Below are 19,063 nucleotides of genomic sequence, written 5' to 3'. Positions count from 1 at the left end.
CAAGACCGAGTGGCTTTGGATGTTGCCTCCCAAGGATCATGTCGACTGTCCAGTGTTGACTCTTGAGGGGGAAAGTATACCCCCTTTGGAGCGGGTTCGCAACTTGGGTGTCCTCCTTGATCCACAGCTGAATTTGGAACATCAATTGACGGCTGTGGCTGGCAGGACCTTTGCACAAGTTCGCCTGTTGCACCAGTTGCGACCCTACCTGGACCGGGAGGCTCTCCTTACAGTCACTCACGCCCTTGTCACCTCATGTTTGGACTACTGCAACGCACTCTACATGGGGCTACCCTTGAAAAGTATTCGGAGACTACAGTTGGTCCAGAATGCAGCCGCGCAAGTGATAGTGGGTGCTCCTCGATACACCCACGTTACACCTATCCTCCGTGAGCTGCATTGGTTGCCTATTGGTCTCCGGGTCCAATTCACGGTGTTGATCATTACCTTTAAAACCCTATATGGCTCAGGGCCAGGCTATTTGCGAGACCGCCTACTACCTCATAGTTCCCTACGTCCGGTTAGATCCCACAGGCTGGGCCTCCTTCAGGCCCCGTCGGCCAAGCAGTGCCATTTGGCAGGGCCGCGGAGGAGGGTCTTCTCTGTGATGGCGCCCACGCTTTGGAATCAGCTCCTCCTGAAGATTAGGACCGCTCCCACCCTGTTGGTCTTCCGTAAGCTACTTAAGACCTGGCTTTTCCGGCAGGCCTGGGGTTTAAAAAACCTAACCCCTGGATGATTGTCTTTGTACTGTTGTTTTGTTATGTTTATGTGTTTTTTATTGTTAGCCGCCCAGAGTCCTTCGGGAGTCGGGCGGCTTATAAATTTTAAAAATAAAATAAAAAAATAAATAACCCTGTCCACCTCCTCAATCTCAGTCCTTTAGTTATTTGGTGGCATAGAGGTTAAAATGCAGTATTGCAGGCTAACTCTGCCCTCAGTCTGGAGTTCAATCCTGATAGGCTCAAGTATTGACTCAATCTTCCATTCTTCCAAAGTTGGTAAAATAAGGACCCAGATTGCTGGGATCAATATGGTGACATTATAAACCACCTAAAGAGTTCTGTAAAAACACTGTAGGGCAGTAAATAAGTCTAGGTGCTATTGCTACTTAATGATTTCTAAATGAAACAAGTCATTTCTGGCATTTTAAAGTCAAAGCACATATGGTAAGACTGGACTTCTTTATATTTGGTTAAATGATTTCCAGTGTTTTTGAAAGGCTTGTTCCAACTTTAGGATTGGAATGGGATGTTTCAGAGTTGGAACACTTTCTCCTTATATCTCTTGTACAATTCAACTGGCAAGCCAAATCTAAATGTTTGCTATTCCTAGAGCTGAAAGAGATTTTTGAAACAACTCTTTATACAGATACAAAGAAACTTACCGCTTGGTTTTCCATACGTGCAAATATTACATTCAACATTTGTGTGAGAGTCGCTTTGGCTGTGGTTTGATTTATGAGATTCTTGCTTGCAAGGTAAATATTGTAGCATGTTCTCACAGCTTGCAATACGGTCCCTTCATGTATCTCTATGTGTTGAGATGTTACTGCTGTTAATAGAGCCTAAAAATACATTACATTTATTTGCAAAGTTAGAGCTGCAGTTATTTACTTAGAAGTCTTGAACACATATTTCCCAGTTCTTTTACATGTAATTGCCACATGCTCAATTCATGAATATACTTGTAAATAGTGAGCCATATATGTACCCACATAATGTATAGAGTTAATCTGCCAATATCATAATATGTATTCTAATCTACAGGCACCAAAAACTTTAAATGAGAAAGGAGCAGCATAGAAATGTCTTTTTTTACTGAAAGTTGACAATGCATTTAAATTAGTCTTTGTACATATGGATACATATCTCATTCTTTTCTAATGAACACTTCTAAGTTATCAGGACTTTATTTGTCCTCAGAGTCAGTATTAAGATACCAAGCAATGTTATCTGCTGTAAATATAATAAATTATTATAATCAGGTCGTGTCCACTTTGTAATTGTTATTAACCCATATAAATAAAAATAACCCTATAATTTAAGAATTTGATCAAAGGTATAAGCTAGAAACTGCACAAACTTCAAATCCAGTTAATATCCCAAGAGCATTAGAGGCTTTAATAAAAAATATATTAGATTATATTTTAAAAAGTTAAAGAAAAAAGTATTTATTGAATTATAATGGAGGGATTGATTGTGCTGTAATGGATTAGGGTTTCTGGGACTTGGTTAGATCTAGAACAAGTGGTTATACCCCTCTCACGGAGTTAAGAATCCGTTGGAAACCCGAACTTAGCATTTCATTAAAATCATTGGTACAATTTGGGAAGTTGGTGGGTCAATAAGAAAACTTTTAATAACCTTTTAAAATCAATGTACTTCAGGGGTGCCAGTTTAACAAGGGTGCATATGAAGATAAGTCACTTATTTTTCCTAGCTCAAATGTGAAGTAAGAAGAAAATGTCTAATAACGTGCTATTAAAATGTACACTGTATACCCAATAATGATCAAAGTTAATACTTTCAATTGTTAACAACTCTAATTACCTTGTAACCATGAGACCATTACTCTTTTCTTGAGTGACTACTCTTCAGAAACCATTAAGATTGCAAAATTTTTATTAATAGCTATTGCAGTTAGTTGTCATTTGCTTTCTCCCTATGTTATTAATTGTTAGCTATTAATTATTTCAGGATTTACTTTCATTTTTTTAAAATTCCTTTTTATAGTTATTGTATTGTTGGCCTTTTTCTTTGGTCTTGGACAATAAATGAAATTTCAGTTTGATTTGATATAACTTTTGCACAAGTGCAGAGATGTTATATCAATTGATTTACTTATATTAACAAAATGAAAATTTATCCAAAGGCCTGGAGTTGGGTACAATAGTGTGTGCGTGTGTGTGTGTGTGTGTGTGTATATGTGTATGTATACCTGTATGTGTATGTACAAGTGTGTATATAAGCTTGGATAGATAATAAACAAGAATCCAATAATTTTTGCTAATCAAAGTTCTGGGTATTTCTGCCAAACTTTATATCAACATGCTATTAAATAAATTAAATAATTACATACAAATTAATGAAATTATTTATAGTACAGAAATACATTTTATTAAGATTCAAATGCCAGCTTTTTAAAATATTATTTAATTATATTTTATTTCAAAAAACATTTCTTTTAACAAACTATACTATTTAAAAACTGAATAATTCAGTAATATAATTATATCACTATTTTATCATAAAACTATTTTTGGAATAGATACCTTATCTATTATGTTCTCTGAAAAATGAAAGAAATAAAATTAAATAATAAATAAGTTTTTAAAAATCTTACATTAAAAAAAATCACAAAAACACAGAAAACATGGTCTTATAATAGAATCAGTACTATAAATATTTCTAGCATTTTCAAAATTCTATAAAAGGAATATAACTTATTTAGAAAGGCTGAATGGCAATACATATAGTACAGTAAAAATGTTTTCTCTCTTACTCAGCTGCTATGCCTATGCAGCCTCAGAAACACCAGTTTTAAAGTTTTTAGAGATATTTTTATGGAAACTAAACCAATAATTTCTTATCAATTTTTTAAAAAAAATAAAAAATAAATTTGGATAATATTCAAGCAATTTGAAACAATGGAGTATTCTATAATACTCAATGGATTGAGGTTTAAAAAAAATATAAAAAAATAAAAGATAGATTGCTTATAGATTCAGCTGGTTTGGGGAAATTGTCTTTAGAGTCTATTTGCTCCTCAGGGAATGTTGGACGGCCAACTTTTTGCTGGTTCATATTCAATATGTAAATACATTCTATGTATGATACAGAGTGAATACTCTATGAGTCTATGACTCAATAGAAAATACTGACATTTTTAGATACGAATAAAAAATATTCATTAGACTCGTAATTTCTGTTCACTATAAACTTTTTTGAAAAATAAAACTAACCATGGAGAACCTCTCACATTCAGTAATCTATAATTTTAACCTCAGCTTCTGCTTAGTGTATTTAAAGACTGCTCATGTTAATAATGCGAAATTACCTTTATAATTTGTAGTTGAACACCTTCATCTGTCTGTGGACCTTGGAAGCAGCCACATATTGTTTCAATAATTCTATCAATCAATTTTTTCCCAGGAGCAGTACTATCTGGAGCATTACCAGTCAAATGCCCATAGGCTATAAGTTTCTGGGAGTAAAGCAAGTAAACAACAATGAACAAGCAAAGCTAATATATTATACATTATATTTTTCAGTCAGGGAAATCCTCATCTAAATATCACAGTAAGTTTCAAGTTTGAATAAATATCAGAGCCATTTAGGAATAAGTATTCTTTATCCTTATCCCTGTAAAGATAAGATTTTGATACTCTTTCAGAAGGGTCTGAAGACATGCTTCTGCAATGGGCCTGGGGACCCCAGAATGATATGGAGTCTATCAAGTGGCTTGTTTGGGGGGTGTATTGCTTTTTGTATTGGGATTTTATCCTTGTAAGTTGCCCAAAGTCACTGAGAATAAATTGGGTAACCATATAAATTTTCTTAAATAAATAAGACCTTGAGGTGTTTTCTTCTCCTGGGTTCACAGTGATTGTCTTTTTCAGACAATTGAACTATGGCATAATAATAACAAATCACTGTCACGAACAGGAAAAAAAATATTGTGGTTTACAACATTTAAAATATTGCTTCACCACAAACTAGACCAGTGATGACGAACCTTTTAGAGACCGAGTGCCCAAACTGCAACCCCAAACCTACTTATGCATTGTTGGATGCCGGGTGGGTGTGGCCCATTGGGTGGGTGTGGCTGTGGTGGTAACGGCAGACTGGGTGGGACTAAAAAATTCAATCAATCAATTCCAACTTTGCAAGAACTTTTTTTTCCCGCGAGTTGAAACTGACTCATTGATTGAACCTTTTTTTTTTTTGTACACGGCGGTTGACACCTAAAGCGAAAAGATTTTATAAAACCCAGCTGAAGGCCTAGGACTGGGGCGACAGTGCGCATGCCCACAGAGAGGGTACTGAGTGTCGCCTCTGGCACCCGTGCCATAGGTTCTCCACCACTGAACTAGACCATTATTACTTTTATAGATCCCAACTATACCACTCAATTATGTTTTTGACTAAATTTAATTTTTAAAAAATGTTTAAATCAGATTTTTTTGTACATTGATAATGGGATAAAATCAATTAAAAAATTCCTTTAAAAAAGAACATTAAAAGCAGGCAATAATAGCACATATTTCAGGGAATAAAGATCCATACAGACCTGCAAACAATCTAACGATGTATTAACAATTCTGGGACACTTGGATTGACATGCCAATTCAAATGGTAAGAAGTACTTGTCTGCTTCAATAAAGCTAGTCTTTGATTTCACTGGTGGAAGAGTGCTTGAACCAGGTTTTGTTTCTCCATGAGGTGGACTAAATAAAATGGCAGTAAAATAAATAAGTTAAATATGAATTCAGAAATAGCTAGGACTATTATTATATACTTGCTTTATCTTTAATATCTTTATCTGATAATCTTATAACCATATGGGGAACGGTTACAGTTTTCCTTTGTTTTTAATAATGCTTCATTTTTTTGTACAAAAATGCAAAAAAGTGTTCAAAGATTTTGTAATTCTTAACTTGGACATTCAGAGATGACATATTTGATCATTTTTCTGAACTAATTTGAAGCCAAAGCTATTTTAAATTTCGTCTTCATTTTTACGAAACTGGAGTGTTTCAATTAACTTATACAATACTAATACATAAACTAAGCTAGGACTTTTAACCATGGTTTGTGAAAGAAGCCATAGAATCTAACCTGTTATGTGTTGACATGCATATTATATTAAATATAATATGAAAAATCATATTATGGATAAATGTTTATGTATGAACTAAGCCAGGCTGTCTCATGAAGTTTCTGTACTTCAGACACGATAAAGTGCTAAAAAGGTAGTTTATAAATCCTTCTCCTTAAAAAAATAGAATGGCAGATTTAATCTCCATATAGAGTCACATGTTTGTGCACATAATCTTCTCATAAACCTACGTATTCATATTTAATATGAACAAAATTACCTTTGTTTTCCCGTTTCTGTTTTTATTTCCTCTGGAAAAAAAAGCAAATAATTTTTTTTATAAGAATGATTAAAACTTTAAAATAAAACTAATTCCCACAACTCATATATAACATTTCAAATTAAAAAGCTGAACTTACTTACCCGCTCCCAAAGTACTAAATAAATATAAATAGAAAATTTTCCTATAATATAAAAATATGGGAAAAGCATGTCAATCTAATGCAGTGGTTCTCAACCTGTGGGTCGGGACCCCATTTGGGGTCGAACGACCATTTCACGGGGGTCGCCAAACAACGCAGTCCGCCATTTTTTTCCCCTTTTCCTTAGCTGTGCTACTCCCTTTTATTCTATTAGCTTTTGAAAGCCAATAGAATAGACTCTCTTGAATAGAGTCTAATTCTATTGGTTTTCAAAAGCCAATAGGAATTGTCCAGGCTGTCTCTGCCCTGCTGAGCCCGCCAAAAGTCCCATTCTGCAAATGGTGCTGCACCAGTTGAGTAGTCCTCGACTTACGACCGGTTGAGGGTCGCGGCATTAAAAAGGTTGAGAACCACTGATCTAATGGCATCCATGATATTATTCCTTATATTGTTTTCACATACTGTATTTGTGAGGGAGATCTAGGAATACATGATAAATGGTTTTAAAGATTGCAAACATCTAAGGAAGTTGCTGTAATCTGGGATACTTTACAATTTGGAATTCTCTGTGTTCACAAATGACAATTTGAAGAAGTACAGCTGATAGTGACAAATAAAACAACAAAAAACATAAAATATAAAGCAGTCACCTAAATTTTAATTAATAATAAATCCCTAGAATTATCAGCAACAGTTCCATTATATATTATGCCTGATCCTATTTCTACAGTGTTTGGGCAACATTTATCATCAAAAAGTGTGAAAATTTGCCTGGTCAACCAAAAATGTGTGGTTATTAGGCTGACTCTCTTCTATGGGGCAATTGCATGTCTCAAATTTAATGCTTCACTTCCAAAATGCATATCAAAATCACAATCTCTTCCTCCTTTAATCAGTTTAAAGCCTGAAACAAGGATTATGATTCTTCAACACTCAAGAAAAGAGCAATTTCAATACTCCTTTTCCCATGAGAATGAATATAATTCAAATGTTAAGCTTTTTTCCCAAATCTTGAAGGTTTCTACTTCATGAAGGACCTCCTCCTGCTTTTTTGTATCTATTTATTCTTATTATTAACTACACTGATCATGTTCATTAAACACACTTATATTGGTACTTTCCCTAATATTTGGTATATTTTGGTTTTAAAAAATTATATTTCATAAAACTTAAAACACGTACAAATGTTCAGTATTAAAAGTTACAGTAGAAGGAACCCAAGACTGAAAGCTCTTAGTTCAGGCCAGGTTATGTTGCATTTTACATTGTACTGAACTCTTGTTTGTTTATTATTTATATTATCCTTATGTGAAAGAAGGGGGATTATATAAAAACATTTAAGATGATACTTACTATTACAGTGTATTTGTCAAAGCAAGAACATACAATGTTAGTATTCACTTATCATCAGTAAATCTCTGAGATACAGACTAGACTTGGGAACTTGGGCAAAAATAACTGAAGAAGACAGTATCAAGTCATTCCCAAACATCTCCAAAACAACTGTATGAACATCTCAAGGGCTGGTTTCATGCAAAGGAGACTTATAATTACTAATACTAAGAATAAATTTAGGAGTTAGGCAGTAAATTAATATAAGTAAATAAAATTTCCCTAGGGATTGTCACCTATAAAATCAGATCTTACTGGCATTAGATTTACTGCTTAACTCAAATTTATTACATTATTGGTTTTTCAACTGCATTTTAAAATGAGACATTTTCTATGGATAAAAAATAGTGAAAAATTGCCATATTTTATGATTCAAAACAATATTTTAAAGGCTATAATATTTAAAATATGCAAACACAGAATGAAAAAGCTTTTGAAGTATATACATCAATTTCCTTCCTTTCATCATTACAAATACATTACAGCTAACATTTCAAGTTTAATAAGTCATGAGGAATGAACCAGTTAGAATTTCCCTAAATATATAATGAGATTTTAAACTTGCCCACATTAAAATATTATCTGGCTTCCATAATACAATATAGTCCTAACACAATAATTTTCCCAACATGTATTATCTTGTTGAAAAAATATTTTATGTAATTACTTCTGATACTTTGTTTAGTGCCTGTTATTATTCTACCATTTTATACATGAGAAAAATTACTGGAATTATACTTTTTGCATAAGAGAAATTGTAGGTATTTTTAAAATTAAGATATTTTAGTGTTAATATTAAAAGCATTCACAATGTTTGGGAAAAAGAAATGAAGAACCAGAAATGACCACAAAAGCCAATATAAAAAGAGGTTACAGGGCTACAGAATTTCAGTTGTTCTTCAGCAGAATGCAAAATACTGAATTTGCAAGCAAATTCCCTGTGTTTGTTTGTCTATACATGTGCGGGTATACACACAGACTCATACACATAATGAAACATCAGTAAACCACCACATAATCTATATTGAGATTATCTGACATGGATTTTTGTGCATTTTTAAGAAAAGGCCAGTCTTGTACACAAATATTTATGCTACAGTACCTCGTTTATTGGCTACTTGTTTAATGATAAAATTATGATGACACTGGAAAAGGAGACTTGAACCTGTCTTCAAAGTTGCAGCTGTAGCATTCTTGTGGTCAGATGATTCCAATTTACAACTTGTGCAGCATCCTACAGTCATGTGATCACTATTTGCAACCTTCATAGCCAGCTTCTGCCAAGTAAAATGAATGGGGAAGCCAGCAGGAAGTTGCAAGTCATGGTCATGTGATGTGGCATTTAACAACCACAGCCAGAACTGTTATCATAAACCAGGGCTGTCAAACTCAATTCCATTGAGGGCCGCATCAGCATTGCGGTTGCCCTTGAGGGGCTGGGTGGGGTGGCCAGGGTAGGTGCGGCCTACTGGGTGGGCGTGGATGGAGTGGGTGTGGTCTACTGGGTGGGTGTGGCCAGCTCTATATCATTCGCATCAAGGATGACTGTGGGGGTCTGGGCAGGAGTGGGACTCTGGCAGAAGGGGTCTCTGGCAGAAGGGGGTGGGATCAGGGCAAGCACCAAGGCATGGTCCACTGGAGGAGCCTCACTGTTCCACTCAGGCCATGCGGGGGGGCTGGATGGTGGCACGGGCTGCTCAGAGCCTTGGGCAGCAGAGGTCAAATGCCCAGCCTGGCCCTCGAGCACCCGTGGCACCAAGCCCAGCCCCACTTCCCCAAGGGGGCGCCCAGCTGCACTTACCTCCTCCTCAAGGCTGTTGCTGCTGTGCTTGCTCTCCTTACCCCAGGTTGCTCATGATGGGTACGAGGGCAAAGTCAGATGGAGGCCCATTCCCTCTCCAGGGGAGAAGACCCGGCTTTGTATCCACACCCACTTAGCAATAGGATGGAAGACCCCCAGGATAGGCCAGGAGGAGGGGGCAAGAGAGGTGGTGAAAGGGCAGGACTAAGGCAGGACTTCCCTCAGACCCTCCCTCTCCTTCTTTCCTTCTTTCCTTCCTAAGTACAGAGTGGTGGGGAAATATTTGAGATGAGGGAGAAAAACAGGGAAGAAATGCAGCTGGAGAGGTGTCACCCTTTGTGAGGAATGAAGAAATGCACCATTGCCTGGAAGTGGCCAGCACCTGGCCCTCATCTACTTCACATATCTGGCTTGGTGGGTTCTGGGGGGAGGGGATGCCATGAGCAGTGTGAGAATCAACATTACTTGTGCAATGCCGCCAAGTCCCCAGCCTGCCTAGTTTCGGCAGGCAGAGGGGTGCTCTCCTCACAGCGCCGAGAGATTGAGCCAGGTGGTGTGAAGTTCACCAGCTTTGCACCTTGCTGCCTGCTGAAACTGGGCAGGCTGGGGGCTAGGCAGCATTGCACCTCTCATCAGATTCATGCCACCTGGCTCAGCTCTTGGCGCTGTGAGAAGAGCGCCCTGCTGCCTGCCGAAACTGGGTAGGGTGGGAGCTGGGTGGCCTCGCGTTTCTCTTTGGCTTTGTGCTGCCCGGATCAGCCTCTTGGTGCTGTGAGGAGAGCGCTTTGCTGCCTACTGAAACTGGGCAGGCTGAGGGCTGGGCGGTGTCGTGCTTCTTTTTGGATTTGCACCGCCCAACTCAGCCTCTCAGCGCTGTGAGGAGAGCGCCCCACTGCCTGCTGAAACCCCTCTCCCAGAGCCATCAAGCCGGATATGTGAAGTAGGTGAGGGCCATTTGCTGGCCACTTCCAAGCGACGGTGCATTTCTTCATTCCTCACAAAGGGTGAAACCTCTCCAGCATGCACCCAGGGGGTGGGGCCGATGTGGCAGGGGCTGGTCCTCGCTGTTTCCAGATGGCCTTGTGGAGCTAAGACTGAATACGTTTCAGCTTAGATGGCCACTACAAAATTGTACATTGGCTTCCGGCCAGCCAGGGCCAGGGCCAAGGTAGCAGGGGCCATTCCCTCACTGTTTCCAGGATGGCTTCGCGGGCCACATGAAACCACTTTGCGGGCCGCATTTGGCCCCCGGGCCTTGTGTTTGACATGTCTGTCATAAACCAATGTGGTCACATGATTTTGTGCTTAATAACTGCACTATTTAGTGACAGAGTTGTTAGCCCCATATGTGGTCAGTAAGTGAGCACTACTTGAAATCCAGATTTCAGGGTTTTTTACTTATTGAGGAACTGCCAGAAGGCATACATTTGAGCTTAATGAGCTGAGGAATGCCTGAAATATATTCTTTCTGTGACATATAGGAAAAAGAAAAAAGAACCAATCAAGCCAAATTGTGTTTCTCCAGAACTTTTCTGGAGTAATGAAGTACGAGAAGTATATGTCTGAGAATAAACTGTAGTCAGCCTAAACTTCAAAACTTTTAATAATGAAATAATCAAAACAGGTCTGCAGAAAAGCCTACCAGAGAAATACCTGGACATAAACTCTCACAAATTAATCTGGTTTATTTAATTTAATGCTTATAGGTATTAAATACCAGATCAGGAAACAAACTTATAAAGCTTTAATCTATGTAAATAGCTCCTTACTAACATAACTCCTATTGGACAATTTGCAATTCTCTACAACAAAATCAGGTGGTCACTAATATCAGAATTGGAGTAGAAACATAACCTTTAAGAAACAAGAGTATCACTGGGGGAAACTCAAAATTTATACAAGTAAACAAATCTAAAAATTAGCAGAGATTCCTTTTTCCTCAAAATAGCAATAATGACGGAGCATGTTCAATATACAAAGAACTAGCCATTTAAAAAATTGAATATTACAGTGATGTAATTGAGATTGATATTATTGTTTGATAATTTAAATCTGCAAGCGGCTAGGTTACAGTCTGAGATTCTTTGGAATGGCTTGGAAATGATGCAAGTGGATTGCACTGATGTTACTAAAAGCAGGTGTGGTGGTATGGTTAAGGTGTTGGATTGCCACCAGGGAAATCCAGGCTCAAGTCCATACTCAGCCACAGAAGCTTTGGGAACTTTAGAATGATCACTCTTCCCCCAAGCTAGTTCAGATGGCTCCTGTTGTGGGTAAGAAATAGAAGGAAGGAATACTGTGTACAATACCTTGACCTCCTGAAAGAAAGATAAGATATAATAAATAAATTAATCTAAAAAAAACAATTCAGATGCTGATTCTTGCAACAAATATATGAGATCAGGAAATAAAGTTCCAGGCTTTTATTTAGTTAATTATCTTCATCCTGGCATAAAAATGGTACAATTACATTCTGTATGACAAGTCACAGTTGTTTACAGAACTAAAAGCAAACTCAGATGGTGAGTAATATCAGGACTAGATTTATAAAGGCATTGAGAAACAAGAGCATCACTAGAACTTCAAAATTTATACAGGCAAAACTTGTATAAATATACAAAATATATAAAAATAAGGATACTTTCCTTTTTCCTCAAGAATCTAAAGGGGACTGCATATACTTAGTACATACAAAATAATAAATTTAAAAAATTAGAGATGGTTTTTAAATGTTACCTAGGGACAGTCTGCTGCTGGGTCACAAGTAATAGCAAATTGTTTCAATCCACTTAACATTTAGGCCAGCAATTAGATTTATTCATGCTAACTCAAGATTTGTTTTAATCTAGGCTGATTGAACTATAGCAGTATTTTGTATATAACCCTAAATCAAAAACAATTCATACACTGCACCAGGCCAAATCCTAATCAAATATATTACAGGTAGTCCTCAAGTTGTGATAGTAATTGGGACCCGTATTTCTATCACTAAGCAATGCAGTCATAAAGCACAATGTCATGTGACCACATTCTTAGCAATGGCAATTTTGGCACTCCCCATTGCCATTGTTATCCAAATTCTGCCAGTCATTACTCAAGAACCCATCCAAATCCAAGCCATTCTGGGCTCAGTCCCTCCCAACTCCATGGCTCATTTCTTCCAAGGTAAGGACTGCTTTCCCTTCAATTCTCCCCAACTGCCTTTTTTGGCCACTCTGCCTTGTGGGGCGGCAAACAGTCCCAGACCCGCATAGCTCTGAGTTGCTTGCCATGTTGCAGTTCAGAGACTTTTTGACATACTGTGGCTCTAGGGTTGCAAGAAGCCTCTGAGCTGCAGTGCAGTGTGAAATTCCAGTTGTCTCTGCAAGTCTCATCTACCCCAGCCCATACCAGCCATGCAACATGGTGTGAAGCTACAACTGCTGTGGGAAGCTCCAGTGCTGTGGCCCCAGGAAGACATAGATGCTTCCATCCAGCTGTCCTCGCCACACTGCATTCTGAAGTCCCTGATACTCCAGCTGACTTTTATTATCTTCTTGCTCCCACTGCTGACAAGACAGGCCCTTTACAAGGTGGCTGTTGGCCATATGAGGCCATCTTTCCCATGTCTTGTGAGGAAACTGCCACATGTGGCCTGAAGAGGAAAGCCTTGTATAGCATGAAGGTCAGCTAGGGCGACGAAGACTGCAGAGTGCCAGAGGCCAACAGGGCATATATTTGGAAGGGGGGAGGGCAGCCTGACAAAATGGAATGCTGAACTTATTTCTGAGCTAAATGAGCACTTATCCTATGACAAGTTTTCTGCTCAACTGATGAAGGGGAAGCACAGAACACTGATTGCCATAAACAGCCAAATTGCAATTGTCTTTACATAGCTCTCACTACCAGCTTATTACTAACTTAGTACTACTATTTAACAAACCATTATTCTTTCCTTCCTTAACTTTGATTGCTTTTTTCTTAATTTGTGACACAGTGCTGGATTAAGATCTTTTCTAGTTCAGGATCTGGATTAGCCAACTCAGCCTGTTCCTCTGCCACTTCAACTGTATGTTCTTTTCATCTGATTTCTGTGGTGGCTGAGTGTTAGACTGGTGAAGCCCTTTTTATTTGCATGAATTCACTTCTTAAAAAGTTTTAACAGCTTTTAGAATGATAAGCAATTTCATATATGTCTGTAAGAGGAGATATGTGTTAGTTTATAGTGGAAAAAATTCAGGAGGTGTCTAGTAGCACCTCTTCTGATTAACAAACTTATAAAAAGGCATTAAGCTTTCATGAGCTGCAGCTCCCATCATCTCTATGCATCTGATGCAATGAGCTGCAGCTCATAAATCTTATGCCTTTTTAATATTTTTTTTAATCTAAAAAAGTGATATCAGACTCCTGATTTTTTGTCCAAATATCTTTTTTTTCCTTTGTGACTAGGATAATACATTCAGGTTTTGACCACTCCCTCAGCTTTAGCTTGGAAGAGGAGGTAATATCAGTTTTTTTCTTAACCTTGGATCAATAGTTATCGATCCAAAGCACTAATTTAAATAAAAGCAGTAAATTTCTGCATACCAATTAAGCAACAGAGGAGTAAAAAAAGACGAGAAGGTAGTCCCTTAAACTAATGGAGGTGTGAGATCATAAATCTCTGAATGTTGTCATGCTAATTGGAAAGTAATTTTTATTAAATTTTATTAATTTTTTTTTAGAAATCAAATACAGCTATTCGACTTACAACAGTTCATTTAGTGACTGTTCAAAGTTACAATCACTGAAAAAATTGACTTTTGATCATTTTTCACACTTACAATCACTGCAGCATTCCCATGGACACATAATCAAAGTTCAGATAGTTGGTAACTGACTCACATTTATGATGGTTGCAATGTCCCAGGATCATGTGATCACCTATTGCAACCTTCTGACAAGCAAAATCAATTGGGAAGCCAGATTCACTTAATAGCCATGTTACTAACTTAACACCTGCAATGGTTCATTTAACAACTGTGGCAAGAAAGATCATAAAATGGGGCAAAACTGACTTAACACTTAGCAACATAAATTTTGAGCTCAATTGTGGTCTTAAGTTGAGGAATACTTATAGGACTAACTGAGTTACAGCCAATTGGGAGGGAGCCTATTTAACTCAAACAGCAAACATTTAGTTTGATTTGTTCTTTGTTGCTGAAGTGAGTGATATCATACACCTAGATCAAAAAAGGTTCCCTGGGTCATTCAAAAAGAAAGAATGACAGAAGAAGACAGGAATGAGCAATTTACCTTTCCAGAATGACACTTTTAGGTACATTCTATAATTCCTTACTTTCATTGTTTTATGAGCCGAGGTGGCGCAGCAGTTAGGGTGCAGTACTGCAGGCCACTTTAGCTGACTGTGTTCAGCAGGTCAGCGGTTCAAATCTCACCGGCTCAAGGTTGACTCAGCCTTCCATCCTTCCGGGGTAGGTAAAATGAGGACCAGATTGTTGGGGGCAATGTAAATATATATATACATTGCTTACTGGTGTACACCGCTTAGAGAGTGCTTGCACTTAAAGCGGTATATAAGTCTCATAAATAAATAAATAAATAAATAAATAAATAAATAAATGACAGAAGGAACAACAAAATACAGGTAGTCCTCAACTTATGATTGTTTGCTTAGTGAATGTTCAAAGTTACGATGGAGTTCCCAAAAGATACTTACAACCTGTTTCTGATGTCTGCCCCCTGTGGTTCATATGACTGAATTTCGGCTGTTTACGTTATCTTGCAGTCACTTGATCACAATTTATGACATTTTGCAGGAAACCAGTTTACTTCTGGTTTTCTGCAAAATTACCCCAGAGCAGTGGTTCTCAACCTTTTTAATGCCGCGACCCCCAACCGGTCGTAAGTTGAGGACTACTCAACTGGTCGTAAGTCGAGGACTACTCAACTGGTGCAGCACCGTTTTCAGAATGGGACTTTTGGCGGGCTCAGCAGGGCAGAGACAGCCTGGACAATTCCTATTGGCTTTTGAAAGCCAATAGAATTAGACTCTATTCAAGAGAGTCTATTCCAGTGGTTCTCAACCTGTGGGTAGGGACCCCATTTGGGGTCGAATGACCATTTCACGAGGGTCGCCAAACAACGCAGTCCGCCATTTTTTCCCTCTTTTCCTTAGCTGTGCTACTCCCTTTTATTCTATTGGCTTTTGAAAGCCAATAGAATAGACTCTCTTGAATAGAGTCTAATTCTACTGGCTTTCAAAAGCCAATAGGAATGTTTTATAGATGGCACCTTGATCCACAAAAAATGTCTCGTATGTATCCTGACTTACAGCCTAAATGTTGGAGATGTGGATGTTTGGATGCTACTTATTATCATATCTGGTGGTCATGTGAAAATATAAAAGCTTTTTGGATTAAGATATGATGGAATATTCAAAGAATTTTTAGAAGAAGGGTAAAATTTACTCCACAACTGTTTTTGTTAGGTATTGTTTCTGATTGTGATACTAAAGAGACTATATTGATGTTAAATTTAATCACAGCGGCAAGGTTATTAGTAGGGCAATGTTGGAAGAAGGAATCTTTGCCTACCTTGCAAGAGTGGTTTTTTAAAGTTTCTTATTTGGCGGAACTGGCAAAGATTTCGGCTTTCTTGAAAGACCAATCGCAAGAGAAGTATTTTTTGGTATGGAAAAAATGGATAGACTTTATACAATATAAGTTGGATATAAAAAAATATTATTTAGCTTTTCAATAACTTATACTTAAAATTTAAGATATTTTATAGACTTTTTTCCTTTTTCTTTCTTCCTATTTTCTCGTATTTCCTTGTATTTTTGTTTTTTTTATACATATATTATTGTTAACTAGTTTACAATTTCTTTAATTAATGTATTTAGATTTGTTTATAGTTTATATTTGTTTTAAGACTTTTTGAAAAAATATTAATTAAACCTATATTCAGCTCTGGGAAGGTCGGGGGAGGGCATGGGAGGGTTGGGGGGGTTTGGGGAAGGGAACCGTATTGTTTTGTAAAATTTAAAAATTTTCAATTAAAAAAAAAAAAAGCCAATAGGAATTGTCTAGGCTGTCTCTGCCCTGCTGAGCCCGCCAAAAATCCCATTCTGCAAATGGTGCTGCACCAGTTGAGTAGTCCTCGACTTACGACCGGTTGAGTAGTCCTCGACTTACGACCGGTTGGAGGTCGCGGCATTAAAAAGGTTGAGAACCACTGGTCTATTCTATTGGCTTTCAAAAGCCAATAGAATAAAAGGGAGTAGCACAGCTAAGGAAAAAGGGAAAAAAAATGGCGGACTGCATTGTTTGGCGACCCCCGTGAAATGGTCATTCGACCCCAAACGGGGTCCCGACCCACAGGTTGAGAACCACTGCCCTAGAGTGAACAATGGGTTCACTTAACGACTGTTGCAGAAAAGATTGTAAAAGTGGCTCCAGTCATGTGATAACCTACTTTAAGACTATCACAACTGACAACCAAAATGGACAGGCTCCATTAGTTGTAAGTCGAGAATTACCTGTACTATTTTATACAGGTCAGAGACCTATGCCACACTGTGTTGAAAAGACATAGATAGAATATTCTGTATATCATCTGTTGATAAAGATTCTCAATCATCCACATAGAGTTGTCTGGAAGTTGAATCATGGCAAGTATACTTCTCTTTTTTATTTGAAACATTTCACTGCTTATCAGCTTATCAGATCGAGGAAGCTACTTGGATATTTCAAACCAAAAAGAAAAGTCCATTCGCTAAGTTTCAAGTTCCAGACGTATGTAGTTTGATTCCTAAACAATTGTTCCTTATTCTGAACAACCTGAAAACTACATTAATATTTTGAACACTATTTCCTCAATGCGGAAGGAAAACATCTATTATATTGGATATATTGACGACTTTTGCAGGTAGCATGCCACATCAGTTTCAATGGAATATATTGATTCCAAATTGGTAATAGCTCAGTTGCTGAAATTCTTGTAAGTCCATTCTATTTATCTCAGCAAATCTTGTTCAAGAGAACTCTGGAAGTATCAGGCTTGGGAAAGAATCTACCGTATGGTTTAAGCAGCTGTCAAAGAGCCTGACCATATGTGCAAACAGACAACATATAACTGGATACATCTGTTGATCATCACAGAACAAGCCTTAAACTTGGTAACTAGAAATTTCATTAGGCATCTAAATTATACCAATAAAACTTCAGATGGCACAGTAAAAATATAATTCCTACAGACTTTAGACTTTTTTACATGGTTAATTTTACAGTCTAAAGAACAGTTAGTCAGGACTGGACTAAAAACATTTATCATGGCCTTTTAAAAAAGGACTGCAAGAGCAAATGATCACAAATGCTAAGGAAAACATTTAAGAGCTATGTAAAAATAATAGTAGGCAAAAGTCCTGTTCTGCAAAATGAAAACACTTTTACTTGAGAATAATAAGTAAAGGCATTACCTTTAATAACAAAAATATATTGCCATTAAAGCAAGATATAACAACATCTTAGTTACAGAAAAACATCTAATATTGTATCCCATTCTTTTTAGCAAGCAAGTGTGCACTGAATGGCATAACATATAAAATAGTGATACATACCATGTTTCCCCAGAAATAAAACCTGGTCTTATATTTTTTGGGGCACCAAAAGATACATTAGGGCTTATTTTCAGGAAAACACAGGGTGATCAGCCCAGCTGGGCACCCATAACCCCGGCGCATGCACAAGAGATGGCAAGCTTGCAGGGGCTGATGGTGTCCAGCAGCAGCTGCAGCCCGCCAGCCCCTTGGCATAGCCAGGTAAGTCCAAGCGCAGAGGTAGAGGGGAAAGACAGGCAATCCAGATGTGTTGCATGGCCGCCTGGCTAGTGGGAGGCTCATGTGACGGGACCACCAGTAGAGGCAGAGGCACAGCGGGGGGAGGCAGATGAAATGGACGTGCTACACGGCTGTCTGGCTTGCAGGAGGCTGGCGCAATGGCACTGGCAGCAGGTGGAGGCAGAGGCATGGGGGAGGAGGTAGGTGATCTGGATGTGCTGCACCACTGCCTGGCGTGCGCAAGCCTCCCACAAGCTAGGCAGCCATGCAGTGCATCTGGATCGTCAGCCTTCCCCCCGTACGTCTGCCTGCTGCTGGTGCCGCTGCGCGAGCCTCCCACAATCCAGGTAGCACATCTGGATCGCCTGCCTTCCCCTGCCTTTGTGCTCAGACTTACCTGCGTGGCATGGGCTGCAGCTGCTGCCAGACATTGTCAGCCCCTGTGTGCTCACCGCCTCCTGTGCTGGCCACCCCTACCCCCCCAGGCTTATTTTTGGGATAGGGTTTTATATTTGCAGCATGCTAAAAAGTCAAGGTAGGGTTTATTTTCTGGGTGGGTCTTATTTTTGAGGAAACATGGCAGTTGACTTGAAAACTGTACTCAAAGAGTATTTATCAATGTTTTCTCATGGAATAAAATACTATATACCACAACGTTCTCTTCTGAACCTTTATTCTTCAGTAATTTTCATTACAGATAGTCCTTGCTTAATGACCATTTGTTCAGCAACTGTTCAGTAATGGCAGCACTGAACAAACAATAGTTAAAACTGGTCCTTGAAAGTATGGTTGTCATAACCTCACTGTGAT

The 19,063-nt window shown here is 38.3% G+C and overlaps 1 protein-coding gene across 2 annotated transcripts in view; it reads right to left on the bottom strand.

Annotated features, from left to right (window-relative positions):
• The window catches only part of ARFGEF1 (ADP ribosylation factor guanine nucleotide exchange factor 1), a 71,002-nt gene that overhangs the window by 44,196 nt on the left and 7,743 nt on the right, over positions 1–19,063 (bottom strand). For both annotated transcript variants that reach the window (XM_039335148.1, XM_039335156.1), the window contains exons 2-5: positions 6,101–6,131; positions 5,293–5,449; positions 4,060–4,206; positions 1,388–1,567 (exon numbers count right to left, since the gene is read on the bottom strand). In XM_039335148.1, the coding sequence (XP_039191082.1) occupies positions 1,388–1,567; positions 4,060–4,206; positions 5,293–5,449; positions 6,101–6,131 (515 nt within the window). The remainder of the gene's footprint in view (positions 1–1,387; positions 1,568–4,059; positions 4,207–5,292; positions 5,450–6,100; positions 6,132–19,063) is intronic.

Source organism: Crotalus tigris, unplaced genomic scaffold, assembly GCF_016545835.1.
Source record: "Crotalus tigris isolate CLP2741 ecotype Arizona unplaced genomic scaffold, ASM1654583v1 scf7180000017546.9332058, whole genome shotgun sequence".
Classification (NCBI taxonomy): Eukaryota; Metazoa; Chordata; class Lepidosauria; order Squamata; family Viperidae; genus Crotalus; species Crotalus tigris.
The sequence above is the reverse complement of the archived record's forward strand: the minus strand, read 5'-3'. Positions and strand labels throughout refer to the sequence as shown.